Here is a 22,743-nt window from a genome sequence, read left to right as displayed (position 1 = left end):
GTAACTGACTCGATCAACTGGAAGAAAGAGTATCAGTGATTGTAGATCAAATGAATGAAATGAAGCAAGAAGGAAGTGTAGAGAAAAAAAGAGTAAAAAGAAATGATCAAAGCCTCCAAGAAATATGGGATTATGTGAAAAGACCAAATCTGTGTCTGATTGGTGTGCCTGAAAGTGAGGGGGAAAATGGAACCAAGTTGGAAAACAGTCTGCAGGATATCATTCAGGAGAACTTCCCCAACCTAGTGAGGCAGGCCAACATTCAAATTCAGGAAATACAGAGAACGCCACGAAGATACTCCTCGAGAAGAGCAACTCCAAGACACATAATTGTCAGATTCGTCGAAGTTGAAATGAAGGAAAAATGTTAAGGGCAGCAAGAGAGAAAGGTCGGGTTACACACAAAGGGAAGCCCATCAGACTAACAGCGAATCTCTCGGCAGAAACTCTACAAGCCAGAAGAGAGTGGGGGGCCAATATTCAACATTCTTAAAGAAAAGAATTTTCAACCCAGAATTTCATATCCAGCCAAACTAAGTTTCATCAGTGAAGGAGAAATAAAGTCCTTTACAGACAAGCAAATGCTTAGAGATTTTGTCACCACCAGGCCTGCCCTACAAGAGATCCTGAAGGAAGCACTAAACATGGAAAGAACAACCAGTACCAGCCATTGCAAAAACATGCCAAAATGTAAAGTCCATCGTGCTAGAAAGAAACTGCATCAACTAGCGAGCAAAATAAGCAGCTAATATCATAATGACAGGATCAAGTTCACACATAACAATATTAACCTTAAATGTAAATGGACTAAATGCTCCAATTAAAAGACACAGACTGGCAAAGTGGATAAAGAGTCAAGATCCATCAGTTTGCTGTATTCAGGAGACCCATCTCACATGCAGAGACACACATAGGCTCAAAATAAAGGGATGAAGGAAGATCTATCAAGCAAATGGAAACCAAAAAAAGCAGGGGTTGCAATCCTAGTCTCTGATAAAACAGATTTTAAACTATCAAAGATCAAAAGAGCCAAAGAAGGCCATTACATAATGGTAAAGGGATCAATTCATCAGGAAGAGTTAACTATCGTAACTATATATGCACCCAATACAGGAGCACCCAGATTCATAAAGCAAGTCCTTAGAGACTTACAAAGAGACTTAGACTCCCATACAATAATAATGGGAGACTTCAACACCCCACTGTCAACATTAGACAGATCAACGAGACAGAAAGTTAACAAGGATATCCAGGAATTGAACTCAACTCTACACCAAGCAGACCTAATAGACATCTACAGAACTCTCCACCCCAAATCAACAGAATATACATTCTTCTCAGCACCACATCGCACTTATTCCAAAATTGACCACATAGTTGGAAGTAAAGCAGTCCTCAGCAAATGTGAAAGAACAGAAATTATAACCAACAGTCTCTCAGACCACAGTGCAATCAAACTAGAACTCAGGACTAAGAAACTCAATCAAGAATGCTCAACTACATGGAAACTGAACAACCTGCTCCTGAATGACTACTGGGTAAATAACAAAATGAAGGCAGAATAAAGATGTTCTTTGAAACCAATGAGAACAAAGATACAACATACCAGAATCTCTGGGACACATTGAAAGCAGTGTGTAGAGGGAAATTTATAGCACTAAGTGCCCACAAGAGAAAGCTGGAAAGATCTAAAATTGACGCTCTAACATCACAATTAAAAGAACTAGAGAAGCAAGAGCAAACACATTCAAAAGCTAGCAGAAGGCAAGAAATAACTAAGATCAGAGCAGAACTGAAGGAGATAGAGACACAAAAAACCCTCCAAAAAATCAATGAATCCAGGAGCTAGTTTTTTGAAAGATCAACAAAATTGATAGACAGCTAGCAAGACTATTAATAAAGAAGAAAAGAGAGAAGAATCAAATAGATGCAATGAAAAATGATAAGGGGGATATCACCCCTGCCCCCTCAGAAATACAAACTACCATCAGAGAATACTATAAACACCTCTACGCAAATAAACTAGAGAACCTAGAAGAAATGGATAATTTCCTGGACACTTACACTCTCCCAAGACTAAACCAGGAAGAAGTTGAATCCCTGAATATACCAATAGCAGGCTCTGAAATTAAGACAATAATTAATAGCCTACCAACCAAAAAAAGTCCAGGACTAGATGGATTCACAGCCAGTTCTACCAGAGGTACAAGGAGGAGCTGGTACCATTCCTTCTGAATATTCCAATCAATAGAAAAAGAAGGAATCCTCCCTAACTCATTTTACGAGGCCAACATCATCCTGATACCAAAGCTTGACAGAGCTGCAACAAAAAAAAGAGAATTTTAGACCAATATCTCTGATGAACGTCGATGCAAAAATCCTCAATAAAATACTGGCAAACCGAATCCAGCAGCACATCAAAAGCTTATCCACCATGATCAAGTGGGCTTCAACCCTGGGATTCAAGGCTGGTTCAACATACACAAATCAATAAACATAATCCAGCATGTAAACAGAACCAAAGACAAAAGCCACATGATTATCTCAATAGATGCAGAAAAGGCCTTTGACAAAATTCAACAGCCATTCATGCTAAAAACTCTCAATAAATTCGGTATTGATGGAACATATCTCAAAATAATAAGAGCTATTTATGACAAACCCACAGCCAATATCATTCTGAATGGACAAAAACTGGAATCATTCCCTTTGAAAACTGGCACAAGACAGGTATGCCCTCTCTCACCACTCCTATTCAACATAGTGTTGGAAGTTCTGGCTAGGGCAGTCAGGCAAGAGAAAGAAATAAAGTGTATTCACTTAGGAAAAGAAGTCAAATTGTCCCTGTTTGCAGATGACATGATTGTATATTTAGAAAACCCCATCGTCTCAGCCCAAAATCTCCTTAAGCTGATAAGCAACTTCAGCAAAGTCTCAGGATACAAAATCAACGTGCAAAAATCACAAGCATTCTTATACACCAGTAACAGAAAAACGGAGCGCCAAATCATGAATGAACTCCCATTCACAATTGCTTCAAAGAGAATAAAATACTTAGGAATCCAACTTACAAGGGATGTAAAGGACCTCTTCAAGGAGAACTACAGACCACTGCTCAGTGAAATAAAAGAGGATACAAACAAATAAAGAACATACCATGCTCATGGATAGGCCATTTTCAATATTGTGAAAATGGCCATGGTGCCCAAGGTAATTTATAGATTCAGTGCCATCCCCATCAAGCTACCAATGACTTTCTTCACAAATTGGAAAAAACTGCTCTAAAGTTCATATGGAACCAAAAAAGACCCTGTATTGCCAAGACAATCCTAAGCCAAAAGAACAAAGCTGGAGGCATCATGCTACCTGACTTCAAACTATACTACAAGGCTACAGTAACCAAAACAGCATGGTACTGGTACCAAAACAGAGATATAGACCAATGGAACAGAACAGAGCCCTCAGAAATAATACCACACATCTACAGCCATCTGATCTTTGACAAACCTGACAAACACAAGAAATGGGGAAAGGATTCCCTATTTAATAAATGGTGCTGGGAAAATTGGTTAGCCATAAGTAGAAAGCTGAAACTGAATCCTTTCCTTACTCCTTATACAAAAATTAATTCAAGATGGATTAGAGACTTAAATGTTAGACCTAATACCATAAAAACCCTAGAAGAAAACCTAGGTAATACCATTCAGGACATAGGCATGGGCAAGTACTTCATGTCTAAAACACCAAAAGCAATGGCAACAAAAGCCAAAATTGACAAATGGGATCTAATTAAACTAAAGAGCTTCTGCACAGCAAAAGAAACTACCATCAGAGTGAACAGGCAACCTACAGAATGGGAGAAAATTTTTGCAATCTACTCATCTGACAAAGGGCTAATATCCAGAACCCATAAAGAACTCAATAAAATTTTCAAGAAAAAAACATCCCCATTAAAAAGTGGGCAAAGGATATGAACAGACACTTCTCTAGAGAAAACATTCATACAGCCAACAGACACATGAAAAAATGCTGATCATCCCTGGCCATCAGAGAAATGCAAATCAAAACCACAATGAGATACCATCTGACACCAGTTAGAATGGCAATCATTAAAAAATCAGGAAACAACAGGTGCTGGAGAGGCTATGGAGAAATAGGAACACTTTTACACTGTTGGTGGGACGGTAAACTAGTTCAACCATTGTGGAAAACAGTGTGGCGATTCTGTAAGGATCTAGAAGTAGAAATAGCATTTGTCCCAGCCATCCCATTACTGGGGATATACCCAAAGGATTATAAGTCATGCTGCTATAAAGACACATGCACACGTATGTTTATTGCAGCACTATTCCCAGTAGCAAAGACTTGGAGTCAACCCAAATGTCCATCAGTGACAGACTGGATTAAGAAAATGTGGCAGATATACTCCATGGAATACTATGCAGCCATAAAAAAGGATGAGTTCATGTCCTTTTTGGGACATGGATGCAGCTGGAAACTATCATTCTTAGCAAACTATCACAAGAACAGAAAACCAAATGCCACATGTTCTCACTCATAGGTGGGAATTGAACAATGAGATCACTTGGACACAGGAAGGGGAACATCACACACTGGGTCCTATTGTGGGGGGGGGGTGGGGAAGGGATAGCATTAGGAGATATACCTATTGTAAATGACAAGTTAATGGGTGCAGCACACCTACATGGCACATGTATACATATGTAACCTGCACATTGTGCACATGTACCCTGGAACTTAAAGTATAATAAAAATAAATAAATAAATATGAATTTGTATTCGAAGATGGAAATGGGGATAGAGATGGTCAAGGAAGGGGTAAGTCATGGGGTTAAACATTATCAGCACTCTTCTCAGTTCTGCGGAGGGGAATAGAAGCATTAGCCAACAGACTTGAAGTATCATGGCCCCATTGCCAAGATATTGCAACAAACTTTTAAGAAGTTGGTCCTACAGATGCATCTACCCCTTTAGCAGGATTGGTTGCATCAGGCTGTACTTCTCCAATGCTATGAGAGTCTTAGTTCATCTAACCACTGGTGGATGGGTTACTTTGGTCATTTAACTTTCTACATAGGCCAATCTGGGAGAGTTGAATTGATTATGGAACTTCAGTTACTCTAGTTCATATGGCAATTACTTCTCCTCATAAATTTACTAATTGTTGTTTGGACATCAGTCCTACAGGCTTGGACAACATATGTCTACTTGAAAGAGATCTGTTTCTAGTATATTGCTAATCTGGTTTTGCTCACTTGTTAATTCATCAGGCTTTGAGGGCTTACTATGAACAGAGGTATAATAGGTAACTTACCATGTAACAAGGGAAGCAGGTGAATTGTCAATTACACCACAAGGTAAAGAATTACCACCCCAAAACATTCTTCAACCTCTAACCCAGAAGCTGCCTCCCATTTTTATGAGGCTCAGCCTATGACTGTATCATTATCCACCCTGTTAACTCTTTAAGTATAATAGACTTTTACAATATCTATTACATTTATTGTAATACAAATTACATGTATTGTAATCTATTACAATATTAGGTGTTTTAATTACATTGCATATATATTCATTCATTTACTACCAACTATTCCAGGAGACGAACACATAATATTTCTCTTTGAAAGATTAGGAAACTGAAGCCTAGTGAAAGTAAGTAACTACCTAAAGTCATGTTTTATTCTTGGCTTTGCCATTTACCAAATACTGTTCATTCGACTATACTTAATACGGGGTTTGAACCCATTACATTGTGGGCTTCAGAGTTCAGTCTGAACTAGAGAAGATGGGTGGGTCACTGAGTGGATCTCAGAAGCAGTCAGTCGAATGTCTTGCAGTCCGTTTCCATTAAATATGCGAGTATCGTATGTCCTCTTCGTGTAAGATTGTGCTAGGAAAAGCTAAGAGAGATATCAAAGAGCATGAGTAAGATGTGTTTCTTTCTCTCAGTATATTTCACCTTAGCATGACTTACAGACAAAGAAGGCTTCTGAAGGCCTGCCCTACAGAGAAGACTCAGTGAGAAGTGTTACTAGATCCAGAACGGCACTCCCCTTCCCCCTGCTTTCTGTGAGGGGATGACATAAAAGCATCACAGTTTTCAGTAGTCCTTAGGAGTTCAGACAGGTGGATTAAAAGCTACTAGTAAATTTTAATGACTTATGTGAACGAACCCTCTAAATTATTAAACAAATCTCAAGGGACATGGGTTCCTTAAAACGAAGAATAGAACCGTGTATAGGAAGGAATGCCATCTTAGTTTGACCCTCTTTGGGGCAGGGTGGTAAAGGATTCTCCTATTTTGATTGTCTTTGTCACCACTCTAATAGCTCAGCTCAGGCATTGCCCAGGTGTGCACATGTAGCTCTTTATGTGGTTATTATAGCTGATGAAGGTGGTGATATGCAAAGGAAATAAAAAAATGAAATCATAAAATAGAATTATCTGGTGCGTATTGAATAACTGTCAATTTTGAATGTAGCAAATGTGTTTTCACCTCTAACCCAGAACTGTGAGATCAAAATTGCTACTTACCTTCCTCAAAGTGTTGGTTCATTAATCAAATAGAAGAGCCTGCTTCTCTTCTCCATGGAAAGAGTCTGGACTGACAGGTTACTTATGTTAAGTCCAGACCTAACTTGCCCATTTCTGTAATGTAAGATGATTTCATTGAAGAGTTTAATTATAATGGTTGCAAACTCTCACTTCCAAATTAGCAAAAATGCTAGTCTTTTTCCCAGGTACCTTCATCAGAATATTCCTGAGGATCTCTGAGGTCAAGTATGTTCACTGAGCTATTTCTGAGAACTTCTGAGATTGCTGTGCCTGTTTACTGCTAGCTTGCTGTCACCTGCTAGGAGTAAACAGAGAATCGGATACATCGCAGAAGGTGATACCCGCAACCTCTGGCCTTCAGACATTCTGGGAGTGGGCTTCAGGTGCCTGTTGGCTCTCCAATTCACTGCTGAGGAGACAGAGGAGAGGTGACTACCAGCTTACTGGCTGAGAGTCTCACTCCCTGCTTTCAGTGCAGATCTCCCTTCCTCAGTATCACACCTGCTCAGGGCACACCAGAGCCAAGCATTCTGCAGACATTCAGCTCCATGTACAGTATCTTGCCAAAGCTTTTCTGTAGTGCCTGGGTAAAGAAAGCCTATGTTATCTGTGACAGCCTGTGCTCAGAGCCATCCAGTCTCTTCGATGGTCCTACCCCTGGCAACAGGTTACAGTTTGGACTTTTCCCCTCATTTTGGTGAGTTTTCTCTTTAAAGATCCCTTATTATCTGATGTAGGTTGGGCCCCTACTAAATCCATTAGGATTGTTTTAATTACTCTGATTCCCACATAAGGGATAGGGTTAATTCCAATCCCTTTAGTTCAAGGAAAATCCTTTGCCCCACAGAAATTCTTGAATACAAATTAGTATCTGAGGGAGAGATGCAGTATCCAACTGCTTTCAGTGGATAGCAGTATCCAGTGCTCTCCCAGCAGCATTTGAGACCCCAGTGTAAGTAGGTATGTCTAGAGGGAGTGACACCCAGCTCCTCAGCTAAGGACATCCCAGGGCCAGGCCCTCAAAAGTCCCATTGCATAAATACAACACTCAAAAGTCCATTATATCAGGTAAATACAACACAACCTGAGAACATCAGCTCAGAGTGGAGTGGAGAGCTGGTTTTTGAGGCTCTCTCTCTCATCCAGAGACTGGGAACAGCACGCTCTGGTCTTCATGCTACCAGGAAGGAAGACCTAATAAAGGACTCAATTTTTTTAAAGATTGATCTCCCTCTATTTGATAATCCATATGTGAAATTTCAATTATACAAAACTAGAGGGAAACGTGTGTGTTTAGAACATGGTGTAGGGAAACACTGTGAGCAAAGCTGTCGATTGGGTCTGAAACCCTAAAATGGGTGTGACAGTACCTATCAGAGCATGTGACCTCCAGGGTGATAAGGATACAGTGTGCCTCTCACCCTGTGCCCCTCCTACTTGGAAAGCTTTCAGTGGCTGGCTGCCAAGCAGAGCGCAGGGTCCTCAGGGACCTGGCCTGTGTGCTTCCTCAGCATGGTTTCTAGTCCGCCTTCTGTCTGTGCTCCAGCAGCACTGCCCTGTTTGCTCTCTCCTGCACACATGACACTGTTTCTCACACCCCAGTCCCTGTGCTCATGCTTCTCACCTTTGTAGAACACCTCAATGATTTTCTGGTTTCAAACCATAACAAACCCCACAGGCCAGCTTTTCGTGTAGTTTGTTACCAGCACTTGGCCAACAGTTGTTTTTTAATCAGTGGGTGGAGCAGCTTTTCTTGCCCTCAAAAAACAGTCAACCACTCCTTTTTCATTGGGTATATGTATTTGGCAGACATTGGGTACCTGCTGTTTGTTGGCACTGGTGTTGGAAAGATGAATAACACACCTTCTGTGGCCCTAGGGAGTTCCCATTCTGGTAGGGGGAACCTGACTCAGACAGCAACAAAACCTGCTGGTAAGTGTTTTGCTGAAGAGTGGGGAGGTTCAAAGGGCTGTGGAAACCCAAAGACGTTTCTCTAACTTGAACATCATAGAACACTTCAGAAGAAACCACATGTCAGCAGGTCTTATGGGAGGAGTTGGCATTGGCTAGGCAGCAGAGAGAAGAAAAATGGGTTTTGGAGATACAATACTGTTGTCACCCCTTTGATTTTCACTAGAAGGTACAAAAAGCTGTTTAAAATACTATCTGTTCATATACTGTTCTAGAACTTGTATGTATTTTTTGAAATGTCAGCGTTGCAACAAAGTACGCAGTTGAATCTAGCATTTTGTTTCAATAATTATGAGATGACTTGAAGTGCTCTTGAGAAATTTAAAATTCATTTGAATTCTAACTGGAGAAACAAATAGGTGATGATAGTGAGTTGGATCACTGTTGCAGTTCCTTATTTAAACCTATCTTTTCTTCTGTCTTCATCTGGGAAAAATCCCAGAAAAGTATTAAATGCGTATGCCTGAATTTTTGACTATATTTTAAATTACCTTTATTTTGTTAGTTTTAACTAAAACTGTAATTTAAACCAGTTTAAAAATAATTTTTACTTCTGGGCATCTTTTTATATAATGGAAGGAAATAAGTTGAACACTTATGGGGAAAATGTAAAGTTGATGGTATGTCTTATTTTTGATATGGCTCAGTTTTTACATGACTATTAAATGCTGCCCTTTAAATCTAGTAGAAATGTTAAATGTGAGGATGTTACTTTTTATTATAAAAGAAACAGCAGTAAGGGGAAGCATGTAGCTTTTAACAGATTTCATATTCTAGCCTAGTTATGAAATGTGTTTTTGGTCTGGACAATAAAACATTTCTTGTCCAATGAGAAGATGATCTCTTTTTAAGGTTATGAGAAGACAGATGATGTTTCAGAGAAGACCTCGCTGGCTGACCAGGAGGAAGTGAGGACTATTTTCATCAACCAGCCCCAGCTGACAAAATTCTGCAATAACCATGTCAGGTAGGAACTTCCAAAGAATGCCATGAGACCAGCCAGCAGAGCAGAGCTGGTTAGGTCAAAATGAAAATGCTTGCAAAGAACTTTCAGTGCAGTCGGTTAATATTTGAGAGCTCCCTGGTGGCAGTGTGAATAGGCTGTTTCTCCATCTTCTATCCCATAGAGAAATATTAATAAGAATCTGGAAATAGCGAGGAGCAGAAAGAATAAGCATCCATCCTCTGCCAGGTCTATGTAGATGGTCTGAATAATGGAAGCTGCTTATGTGTAAATGCCTGTGTCCTAAACCTGTTAATAGAGCGATGCATTACTGGTTTTGGATAACAAGTTTTAACATTTTAAGAGAGGTCTTTGCAATTCTGCACCAAGAATTCCTTCTGGTTATATAGTCTTTAAATATTGGTTTTTAATAGTTGTGAAGTTTAGTATGGTGGGGAGGAATGGAGGGCTGTGCGAATTACTTCACTGCACTGTTGTGTTTTCATTCCAACAATAGTGTAAAAAGTATCTGTAAGCACTGGCCACTTAAGCGGCTTCTGGGACCACATAAACACCTTCAGTGCCAGCAAAGTGTTTCTCCAGTGGCAGAGTTACTAGATTTGAGAAGTGCTCACTTAATATGTACAACTTCAAATTCTAGAGGAACACCTCTCAATTTGGGTAGTGTGGCATGTGTCTGCTTTAATCTCCTTTCTATTTGATAAACAATAGGAAGATCTAGATGTTTCTAAGAGCTAAGTGGTGATATCTTACTGATGTGGGCATATCTGGTGTGTTTAATGTGGATTTCTAGCCAAGTTCCTGGAGTGGCAGTGAAGAAAATTCAAGCAGAACCCCAGAAATCTCCCTGAAATTATACAGAAAAGGCATCTCTGTTTACAGTGTCAGGTCAAATTGCTGATATGGGGGGATTTTTTTTGCAAGATTTTATTTTCTACTCACATGTTGTACTCTCTCTTATGGAGGACTGGAGCCCTTTAACTCCAAAGTTGCTCTTCTTTGTAAGCTACTTCTAGTAATGTTAAGCAGGCTAACTGGCCAAAGAGGACAAAAGATTATGCAAAAAATAAAACCTGTGGTATTCACTGTTTACTATTTATTTAACCTTTTCACTCTCTTTCATTTAGGTTAATAACCCTTTGCAATATTCTCCCAGTTTGAAACAGCGGCAAATGTTCCTTATCTAACTTTTTATATGGTAGTAACAGAACTTTGTAGTATGGGTGCTAATTATGGAGAAGTTTTATACTGCTTTTCATTTTTGTTTTCTAGCACTGCAAAATACAACATAATCACATTCCTTCCAAGATTTCTCTACTCTCAGTTCAGAAGAGCTGCTAATTCATTTTTTCTCTTTATTGCACTGCTTCAGGTAAAGTCATATCATAAAACCTTGTCAAATGTTCAGGTACTAATAAATGTTAAGCCCGTGACCAATCCCCTGAGGTTTGTCTAAATGCCGAGAGGTAAGCTGGTTTTGGTGGGCATTTCTGGCTCCTGCTGCAAGCAGTGTTAGAATCCACTACCTTTTCCAGCCTTTTGCTTCATTTTTATCAGCTTATGTTGGATGTTCTATAAATTTGATGTGGCAAGGACTGTTCATTTTGGGTGGTAAAGGGGATGGTACGTTTTCTTAAAATGTTAATTTTTGTAGTAAAAGTGTCAACTCTGAACCTTAGAATGCAAGAATTTAAATCTTGTGCTTCTCTTTGTATGTAAATTAGTTGTAGTCAGAAAAAGTTCCAGTTTATTAAAAGTAGCGTGTTTAATATATGCTTAAATTTGAGAAAATATTTTCATTGACCTTGAAAATAAAGAATTTTTAAAACACCACAAAACACAAGGAAAAAAATTTAAAACTCTCACTATTCCACCACCAGAGACAATTACTCTTAAATTGTGGGTATATATCCTTCCGGTCTTTCTTTTTTCCTTCCAACCGTTGTTTATTGATTTAGTTTACAAAAAGGAGATCATAGTATACCTATTGTTTTGTAACCTGCCGTATTCATATAACAATGTGTGGATATTTTCCCAGTTATTGTGTTTCTAAAATGTCATTTTAATAGTTATATTTTAGTGAATAGATATACTGTAACTTATGTAGCCAATTTTCCAGTGGAGGTGGTAGTCCTATATACAACTGCTTACCATGAAACTAATTAGCATGCTTTTCCAGTACTTATCAGATATGAACAAATTACTTCACCCAGCATTAGTCCACCAAGATACTAAAATCAGTGAGGCATGTTTTAGAAGGCACTAAGACTGTTTTCTTGAATCTATTGTAAATTTTCTAGTTCTCATTGGATTTCTCTTACTTTTTTTTTTTTTCCAAATAGCAAATACCTGATGTGTCACCAACAGGTCGTTACACAACACTGGTTCCTCTCTTATTTATTTTAGCTGTGGCAGCTATCAAAGAGATAATAGAAGATATTGTAAGTATTCTATTTTTTTCATAAATATATGTGATTTTGTTATTTATATATGTTTTAAATGTTAGTTTTTCCTTAAATCATTTAATTCTTGGCATGCGCTGTCCATTCAACTTCAAATGTCTAGAATATGTTCCTACCCCTGAAGTTAATTTTTGTTTTCTATAATATTGCTAAATGTTTGTTACAGTGTTCTATTGCATTTATAGTTTAGCAAATAAAAGAAATTAATTTACTATACTAATTGACTTGAGGAGAAAAGTACATTTGAACATTATTTTCAATTAAATGAAAAAATCTCCAAATTAAGTGATATTTTTTGATATTTTCTATTTTTTAATTTAAATAATTTTAATAAATTTCACTTTATTAAATGCCTTTGATTCCTTCTCACTTTATTTAGTAGTTCTAAGCTTCTTTTTCCTTTATCTCATTTTTTAAAAGAAAGTAACCAAATTTGCTATTTTTATTCTGTAGTAATAAGAGAAAGGGGAAGTCACTTTCTCCTTTATAAAACTAACTCTCCCAGATAAATTCAGGCCTTTTTTCTGTTTAATCTGTTTTAACTGTCTTACTTGAGGAGACCAATGTTTTGTTTTGGTTTGATTTTTTCCTATTCTTTTAAAATACTTCATATATATATATATATATATAGAGAGAGAGAGAGAGAGAGAGAGAGAGAGACTTTTAAGTTCAGGGGTACATGTGTAGGGTTGTTACATGGGTAAATGTGTGTCATGGGGTTTTATTGTACAGATTATTTCATCACCCAGGCATTCAGCTGAGTTACTTTTAGTTTACTATTAGTTACTTTTAGTTATTTTTCCTGATCCTCTCCCTCCTGCCACCTTCCACCCTCCAGTGGGCCTCAGTGTGTGGTGTTCCCCTCTGTGTCCATGTGTTCTCATCATTTACTCCCACTTACAAGTGAGAACACATGGTATTTGGTTTTCTGTTCTTGTGTTAGTTTGCTAAGGATAATGGCCTCCATCCAGCTCCATTTGTGTCCCTGCAAAGGACATGATCTCGTTCTTTTTTATGGCTGCATAGTATTCCATGGTGTATATGTACCACATTTTCCTATCCAGTCTATCATTGATGGGCATTTAGGTTGATTCATGTCTTTGCTTTTGTGAATAAGGCTGAAATGAACATACACATGCATGTGTCTTTATAATAGAATGATTTATATTCCTTTGGGTATGTACCCAGTAATGGGATTGCTGGGTCAAATGGTATTTCTGTCTTTAAGTCTTTGAGGAATCACCACACTATCTTCCACAATGACTGAACTAATTTTCACTCCCATCGATAGTATATAAATGTTCCTTTTTCTCCACAACCTTGCCAGCATCTGTTTTTTTTTTGACTTTTTAATAAATACCATTCTGACTGATATGAGATGGCATCTCATTGTGGTTTTGATTTGCATTCCTCTAATAATCAGTGATGTTGAGCTTTTTTTGTGTTTGTTGGTCGCATGTATGTCTTCTTTTTAGAAGTGTCCATTCATGTCCTTTGCCTGCTTTTTTTTTTTTCTTTTTTCTTTTTTCTTTTTTTTTGAGACAGAGTTTCACTCTTGTTGCCCAGGCTGGAGTGCAATGGTGCAATCTCGGCTCACTGCAACCTCCACCTCCCAGGTTCAAGCGACTCTCCTGCCTCAGGCTCCCAAGTGGCTGGAATTACAGGCATGCACCACCACCACACCCAGCTAATTTTGTGTTTTTAGTACTGAGAGGGTTTCTTCATGTTGGTCAGGCTGGTCTCGAACTCCCGACCTCAGGCAATCCACCCGCCTCAGCCTCCTAAAGTGCTGGGATTATAGGTGTGAGCCACTGCACCTGGCCCTTTTCCTACTTTTTAATGGGTTGTTTTCTTCTTGTAAATTTAAGTTCCTTATAGATGCCAGATATTAGATCTTTGTCAGATGCATAGTTTGCGAGTGTTTTCCCCCATTCTGTAAGTTGTCTGTTTACGCTGTTGTTAGTTTTTTTTTTTTTTCTTTTTTTGCTGTGCAAAAGCTCTTTACTCAGATCCGATGTGCCAATTTTTGCTTTTGTTGCAATTGCTTCTGGCATCTTTGTCATGAAATCTTTGCCCATGCCTGTGTCCTGAATGTACATATGTACCTAGGTTTTCTTCTAGGGTTTTTATAGTTTGGGGTTTTATATTTAAGTCTTTTTTTGTTTGTTTATTTTTTGTTTTTTTTTTTTGTTTTTGAGCTGAATTTTCACTCTGTTGCCCAGGCTGGATTTCAGTGGTGTGACCTTGGCTCGCTGCAGCCTCTACCTCCTGGGTTCAAGCGATTCTCCCATCTCAGCCTCCTGAGTAGCTGGGCTTACAGGTTCCCACCACCATTCACAGCTTTGTGTGTGTGTGTGTGTGTGTTTTTAGTAGAGACAGGGTTTTGACATGCTGACCAAGCTGGTCTTGAAGTTCTGACCTCAGGTGATCCACCCACCTTGGCCTCCCAAAATGCTGAGATTGCAGGCATGAGCCACCATGCCCAGCCTTCATTTAAGTCTTTAATCCATCTTGAGATGAGTTTTGTATATGGTGTAAGGAAAGGGTCTAGTTTCAGTCTTCTACATATGGCCAACCAGTTATTCCAGCATCATTTATCAAATAGGGACTCCTTTCCCCATTGCTTGTTTTTGTCAGCTTTGTCGACAATCAGGTGGTTGTAGGTGTGCAGTCTTATTTCTGGGTTCTCTGTTCTGTTCCATTGATCCATGTGTGTTCTACTAGTACCATGCTGTTTTGGTTACTATAGCCCTATAGTATAGTTTGAAGTTGGGTAGCATGATTGATACCTCCAGCTTTGTTCTTTTTGCTTAGAATTGCCTTGGCTATTTGGGCTCTCTTTTTGGTTCCATATGAATTTTTAAATAGTTAAATTTTAAAGTATTCATTGACATTCTTTACAGAATGTCAATGGTAGTTTAATGGGAATAGCATTGAATCTGTAAATTGCTTTGAGCTATATGGCTATTTTTACAATATTGATTCTTCTATCCAGGAGCATGGAATGTTTTTTGTTTTGTCATCTCTGACTTCATTGAGCAGTGGTTTGTAGTTTTCCTTGTAGAGATCTTTCACCTTCCTAGTTAGCTGTATTACTAGGTATTTTATTCTAAAATAGTTCTTTGCCAGTCTGAGATGACGATCTGTTAAGCCTTAGGAAAGTAAGATGGTAAAGCAAGGAAATGCTGAGAAATTGTTTAGAATGCTCCAATTTAAAGTTATACAAACATTAACATTTTTTCTATAGAGGATCAAATTGGGATCTTATTAAGACGGCATGTGCCATATTAGGAATGGGTCAATTGAAGATTTAGATCATCAGTTTCAAAAGCATCCAAGTATTTAAGAGTACAAACAGGTGTTGTACATGTGTGTGCATGTGTGTGAAACAGCGTAGTCCTCTTGATTGAAAATGACATACTTGATGGAGAGACTAGCTGAGAAGTGTAAGAGATTCCTACCTGTATTGCTCCATGCTGACTTGCCAACCTTTAAATTGTGGTAGGACTTGGCAGTCCACGGGGATTGGTCTTTACTATACTTTTGTCACTTTCTTTGCCTTATGGACTTCCCTTTTCTTTGTTTAGCCTAATTTTCATTGAGTAACTTTAGTTTGCTAGGCATCCTGCTAGTGTTTTGCAAATGTTTTTCTCATTTAACTTTTTCAGTAACTTTGAAAGTTGGATATTAACCCAGTTTTAAAGGTAAGGAAGCTGAGGCTTAGAGAGGTCATGTAACTAGTCCAAGAAAGTGATAGAATCAGAATTCTGTCCTATCCAGTGCTCTTGGCTCTGCATGATTGTGAAGAGTCACCAACAGTAATATTAACAACATTTATTGTGCTTCTAGGTTGTACTTACTCTATGTCCTTTACATTTACTAAATCTTATAACAACCCTTGAAGATGTTATTGATCTTATCCCTATTTTACAGATAAGAGGAGGCAGGAGGGGTACCGTAACTTGTCCAATGTCACAACTGGGGCTGTCAGAATTCAAAGAAGGCATTTTGGCTCTGGACTCCTGCCTTATAATCACTACTTAAAACTGCCTTCCCTGTCTGTTTTGTTTTGTTTTGTTCCCTGGCAAAGCTATAATCTCTCTAGCTGTGGTTTCCAGTACTCCATCTTTGAAAGTACATGGCAAATAAAATTGTATTCGAGAAGTTTTTTTTTTTTTTCTTAAACAGAACTCTTTTTGGCATAATGTAATAATTGGGTACTATTAGAAAGCTGCTAATCATGCAGTCCTAAAGAATGTAATAATAGTATTGTGATATAATAGTATTATATGGAGTAGTTTTCCAGTGAAATCACTGTTAAGAAATTGGCTAGAAATTGTAAGAGTAGCTTAACAAGAAGTTTATGTAAAACTGTAGAGTGATAGAAAGTTTGAAAGAATACTCTCTAAAATGGGGGACAAATCAAATAACAATTTAGTTAGTTGGACAAAGAGCTGTCTTTATCAGTGAGAATAATGAATACATTTATTCATTCATCCCTTCAGCAAGAACATTTGAAGAACTCTTGAGCTGCCAGGTATTCATTAGGATACGTATGAGGATGTGTTAAACTTTGCTGTGCTGGTAATCATGTCTCGTATGTCAGTGGCTTAATACATTGTTTATTTTTCAGTTACTGAAAGACACATGATGGAGGGCATCAGGGAATAACCTGAATCAAGATTCTGCTTTGTGGAATATTGGTGGTTATTGTAGCAAGGGTGGGGAGAAGGGATGGGATCTCACTTCTTCTATGTTTTGGTCCAGAAAGGGAGCACACATCTCTTTATAGCTCAATATTAGAACTAGTGACATGGCAAAGAGAAGGTGTTATCTCAAGGTCCATGGAAGTGGAGAGCTGGATATTGGTGAAGACTGGTCATGGCTGCCACTAATACATCAGTGAATAAAGTAGAGATTGCAATCCAGTAAACTTTCCTATATTCTATTAGATAATGTTTTTAAATCTATATATAGAGATTTAAAATTTAAAAGATAGATTAGATAGATATATGGATGGATGGATAGATAGATAGATAGATAGATAGATAGATAGATAGATAGATAAAAATATAATTAGAATTTCCTGCAGGTAAGATACTGAAGATTTATACACCCCAGTGCATTTTAACTCTTGATGCTTTAGACAACATAGTATCATTTTCTATTTTTATGTGTTAATAGCAACACACATACTTGAAAATACTCTAAAATTGATGGAGAACTCTTTTCTAAAAAGCTGTATTATGCTAAATGCTAGTTCCTATGATAAAGATCAAATTTGTTAAATTGATATTTACTACTAAAAATGTTCCCTCTTTGCTATAAACTTGTTAATATAAATACTAGTAGACTCCATTCATTATAAAACAGTTATTCAAAGTCTACAGTGTGTAGGAACCAAATACTGAGACTATGTTAGTGAGTAAAAGTAGCCATGATGGAGCTTGTATCCAATAGAAGAGATCGACATTAATCAAGTAATCACAGTGGTGAGAATTGCTTAAACCCTAGAGGCAGAGATTGCAATGATCCAAGATCCCACCACTGCACTCCAGCCTGGGTGACAGAGCGAGACTCCATCTAAAAAAAAAAAAAAATTCATACTAGGTTATTAATGAGAATTAAATGATGCACATGAAGTCGTTAGAATAGTGCCTGGTATATAGTAAGTGATGAACAAATGTTAACTGTATTATCATCTACAGATCCTTTTGGCTAAACAGTGGAAAATGGATTACAAGGAAAACAGCATTTGTGCAGACAAGAATATTCCAGTTGTTAGTGTAAAAAAAATATATAAGATATATTAGACTCAGCATGTATGGTAGACATGGTGAAAAGAAAGAAAATGAATTTACTACATTTTTAAGTATAAAACTGACAAGACTTAACCACTCTCTAACATGCTACATACCCTATTCTATCCACAACCACTGGAATGTAAGCTCCATGCAAGGAAGGGGTTTTGTCACTTGTACTGTAGTCTCGGCAGCAGTAACAGGGCCTGGCACATAGTCAGTGTTTAGTAAATATTTATTGAGTGAAAGAATGGCTTGGATAGGAATGAGAGGAAAACAAAGGCATAAGAATGAAGTTCCTGGTTTGGGTAAATGAATGACATGTGTTTCCATGTCTGAGACAAGTACCAGGTCTTGGAGATTAAGGTCACAGGTTGCCTTGTGGACAGTTTGAGATGCCTTTGAGATTGCCAGAGAGATGTTAAAGACGCAACCAGATATAATCGTGGAGCTCAGATGAGAGTTTTGACTGCTGTGTATTTATGTACTGGTTATAATTGAAACTGCAGGTATGAAAGAGTTGTAAGAAGAGAATGTGGAGTGAGAAGCGAGGAGGGCCAGGGAGTAAGCCTTGAGCAATACCATCGCTGAAGAGCAAGTAGGGAAAGGAGACAAGAAGGGGTCAAGGTGCAGATTGTAAACCTGGCAATGATGTGATAAGAAATATCTAGGGAGGGAAGAGTTTCCAGAAGGAGGGAGTGGTCAGCATTGTATACTGTGTATTCTGAAGTTCATAATACTGTTTATACAATACAGTTTATTGGTGTGCTATCAACCTAATACTGATGATATCAAATAATTCATTAGCCTTCAGTGATAGTAAATGAATTTGGATTATGACATAGTTGAGGTATTTAAACTCAGAGAATAGCTTAATTTTTTATGAACTCTTAGTTTTAGAAGGAATAATCTCATCAAGACACAAAAGTTAGATGCTTTCTTCTTGTAGTCTTGGGATTAAAATCTGCCTATTGAGGTAGATCCTTAGTATATTGAACACACTTGTTTCATGACAAGTAACCTAATTTATTCTGTGATGGGAAGATAGAGGAAAGAGATGCTCTTGTGCAAGCATTCTCTGTAGATGCAAAGTGATGTTTAAGATCACCTCGGGTTTCACTAAGATTAAATTTCCTCTTTGAAGTGGAATGTTTCATTAATTAGCTTTTATTTGTCTCCTTTAGTTGGAAATCTAACCATTGTCTCATATTTTGGAAACATCTGTGCCTCTTTTACATATCTAAATTTACCTTGGACTGTTATTTTTGATCAAAATTTATTTTGAATCACTTTCTAATTTTCTTATAATCTCTACTAACAAGCAAAAAGAGTATTTTCAAAGTTCTATAACTAGAAAATCTCTACTGGTGCTACATATTTAACAGAACTTTAAACATTTAAGAATCTTTTTTGGCAAACTGTGCTTGCTTTTGGAAGCAATAATATGCCTATTAAAAGTCTACATTAATGCACTTTTATTAGTGAGTATTTTATACTGAAAAGGAGTTCTAATTTTGTTCCTGCATGTCTATGTGGGTAGAATCATTCTCAATAATTCTTTCGCAGAGGCATTTTGAATGTTTTGTTCGTATTTTGTGCAGTTCAGTAGCTGATTGTTTCCACGAACTGGGTGTACACTGCCAGCTCTTATCTGTTCCTCTTGGGTGTTGCCATATCCTGGAGGAGTGCTAATCCACACCTCTAGATTTTTCTCTTGCAGTGTTTTCATATGTGCACAGTGATTCTGAAAACTGTATTTTTTCTCAAATGGAAAACTTAGGAACTCATTTGTTTTACATTTGTTCCAACCCATATTATAGTCAGGTATGCACAACTAAATTCAACTTCAGGCTTTACATGACAGGATCTTTGAGCAAACAGAGTTAGTTACACTAAGCACTCTTCTGCAGTGTTAAGAGTTTGATGAGTTATACTCGATGCTGTAAGTTTAGATGAAAACCTCTAGGTGAACCGGAGAGAAAATAAGCTTCCCTGGCCACTCAGATTCTCACCTTTCCTCTGACCTTCTGTTTCTTTTTCTTACCCACTGCTGTAAAACCTTGGCTTATGCAACTCTTCAAACTTACCTAGACTTAGACTAACTCACTTGCTTATTGTGTAATTTTGTAGGTGCTCTTGGGAGGAAGGAAAATATGATGAGATTATGTAATTCAATGGCTTTCGGTTGCAAGTGGTGAGAGGAGGAAATGCAGGAGAGCAGTGAACAGGAGAGTCTATATGTCAATGGTAGACGTTGTTGGTTCAAGTCATTGACAAACATCAGCACATAATTGAATCATAGAGGATGTGCTCAGCTTAATTTGGTAATGAATTTCGTAAGAAGCTGAAAATATTTCAATACCATTATTAAACGGTAGTTCTTATAGATAATTCTCTCAGGCAATCTCCTTTTTAAAGTGAGTTATTAAAGCAAAATACTAAATCAACCTTTCATACTTTTCTAGTACATTAAAATTTTAATCCTACCTATGTGCTGAGGTAAGATCCTCGTGAGGACCACAAACTTGTGCTCTCAGAAGAGGGGCACTGTATGGAGATACTGGGAATTGTTCTTTCAGTTTTAAAATTCCTAGGTATGCTCTAATTCTTCCCATCACCATTCCCCCAGCAATGCATACTTTAACATTGACATTAATGAGAAAGGATAAAAACCTTGAGAAACATAAGCTAAATCTTTTTTGGTATGAGTGTTCTCTTGTTTTAGTAATCTCATTCACATTTTCATAGTTGTTCTTTTTGCTTTTAAACCTTAGAAACGACATAAAGCCGATAATGCAGTGAACAAGAAACAAACGCAAGGTAGGAATTTTACATGTTTTTTCCTCATATTTGTCAAACCCACTTGTGGTATATACAAACACTTCAATTACATATAATTCAATTGCAAATACTGTGCATCTCAAGTTTTTGTTTTGGGGTAGATTGATTTTTGCTTTGTGGCATTTGTTAGGATGACACTTAAACTCACTTTAGAGTGATTTATAGTGATAGTACTTTTGAAAGCCAACATTTTAAATATATTTAAGTGTGTCATAGCAATATTCTCTCAAATAGAGTCCATAAAAGTCTGCAGTTGTTTTGACAGTGTTTAATATTATAAAGTGTCTTTATTTTGTTTGTAATCTACAGATGTTATTCTAGAAAAGATGTACAGAAAATAAGCTCATGTGATGTCACTTGAGTGAAAAGCATTTTGGAAACACTCTGAGTTATACATGCAGATGACAGACACTCCAGAAATAAAACAAATACAACCAGGCCTGCTTCTGTACAGTGCATGGCATTTTGGCACAGCTCTTTTTGGGTGGGGCTCATTTTGATACAGCCAAAACCAAAATGATCTTTAATACAAGCAAATGGGCCGTCATGTTCTAAGATTTTGTTTTTAAATGCCCAGGAGTGTGAGAAACAGACATCTTAGCTCATCTCTGAATGAGTTTGCCCCATCTGAGAATCTCATCTCTGAAGTTCTTTGATGCGGTGAGGATCAGTGATGTCTGCCAACATTATCTGATATTTAGGAAGACTATTTTTATACTGCTAATATTTCTATGGAGTCCTGTCAAAATTCCCTGCTTCTTTTTCACCACCTCCCACAATAGGCATTATATGCCGATTTTTAATACACTTAAGGATGATATATTTACTAATTAACCTAATAAATTTGCAAAATATTTACTGCAATTATTTTATTATGGAACATATAAGAAAGTATAAGATGGGAACTTCAGCTTACAACTTATGAAGAGCTTATAACATATTTGTTGAAATAGGTCCGTGTAAAAACATGTAAAAGTGCAAAGAGATGATCTGTGTGGAAGATGAAGGATTTGGACTACATGATCTCAGTTCTCTTCAGATTTTTGTGGCAAATCATGGTTTCTATGTCAAGTGCTATAAAAATTGGTAAGGAGAGAAAATTGTGGTGTATCATGAGCTAGATCTTGAATTTTAGTAGGCAATTGGATGAACAGAGAGGAATGGAGAAGATATTTTTATGTGTGGGTTGAGTGGGAAAGGAGGAGGAGGGGTTTTTCTGGAAAATAAGAAGACTGTAGGACTGCTTTGCTAAATCATTATTAGACTGCCAGATGCAGAAAGGAGATTCACATCAGAGAGAAACAAAATCATGATTTAAAGGGTAGGCTGAGGTTGAATTGTATAGGATCTTGAATGCTAAGCCAAGGGGATTTCAACATTTCTTGTGGATACTGAGACACTGTTGAAGGTTTATGAGCCAAAATGAGACAGGCCGAGCATGTGGGTTAAAGATGTAAGGCAGAATGAACTGGAGTAAGGGACTGTTAGAAGCCTGGGACAGAGCTACTCCAGGAGTTTAGTTGTGAAGGGACAAACACAGGAATTGAAAGGGAAAAAATCCAGATGTTTCAAGCCTGGTATTTTTGGCAATATACAGTTTTTGCATTTGTTGCCATATTGCTCAGAAAATTTAGTAACAGCTTTTGAAACAGAAGTACATAAATGCTTTTCCAACACCATAATGTGTCTTGTATCAGAGGGCTTCTATGTTCAGTGACTGGCAGTTACTGATTTTCAAGCCTTGGCTCAAGAAGTCAGCATAGTACAGTGGAGGTGTGGTCATCATAGCTATGATGATTTTGGGCTACCACAAGGGTGCTCCACCCTTCTGGGTACTTGCCAACCTCCAAAAAAAAATTCCTTTGTCTACCATTCAGATAAAATTGTATTTCTTGACTATCCATCTTGGTTCATGAGTCCCCTTCATAGATTAACAGGATTGGCCCTATGGCTAAATACAAGAATAGGCAAGTGAGAGGAAAAGCTTCTATAATAAATGTATATAAAACTCAATTCAAAAATAAAATATTAGGGCTTAGCTATAAAAGCCATTTTAGTCAACAGAATACACTCCATATCTGTAGGTTTCTCATCCTAAGATTCAACCAATTGAAGATCAAAAATA

At 37.6% G+C, this 22,743-nt stretch overlaps 1 protein-coding gene across 10 annotated transcripts in view; it reads left to right on the top strand.

The window, feature by feature from the left end:
• The window catches only part of ATP8A1 (ATPase phospholipid transporting 8A1), a 266,396-nt gene that overhangs the window by 28,038 nt on the left and 215,615 nt on the right, over positions 1-22,743 (top strand). For 6 of the 10 annotated variants that reach the window (XM_078001749.1, XM_078001748.1, XM_078001747.1 and 3 more), the window contains 4 exon segments: positions 9,403-9,517; positions 10,787-10,886; positions 11,857-11,955; positions 20,552-20,597. Coding sequence is in view for 8 of the 10 variants with exons in the window: in XM_078001747.1 (XP_077857873.1) it covers positions 9,403-9,517; positions 10,787-10,886; positions 11,857-11,955; positions 20,552-20,597 (360 nt within the window). In the remaining 2 variants the exon portion in view is untranslated. 10 annotated transcript variants of the gene reach the window in all.

This window comes from Macaca mulatta, chromosome 5, assembly GCF_049350105.2.
Source record: "Macaca mulatta isolate MMU2019108-1 chromosome 5, T2T-MMU8v2.0, whole genome shotgun sequence".
NCBI lineage: Eukaryota > Metazoa > Chordata > Mammalia > Primates > Cercopithecidae > Macaca > Macaca mulatta.
Note: the sequence above shows the minus strand (reverse complement) of the source record. Positions and strands in the feature narration are given on the sequence as shown.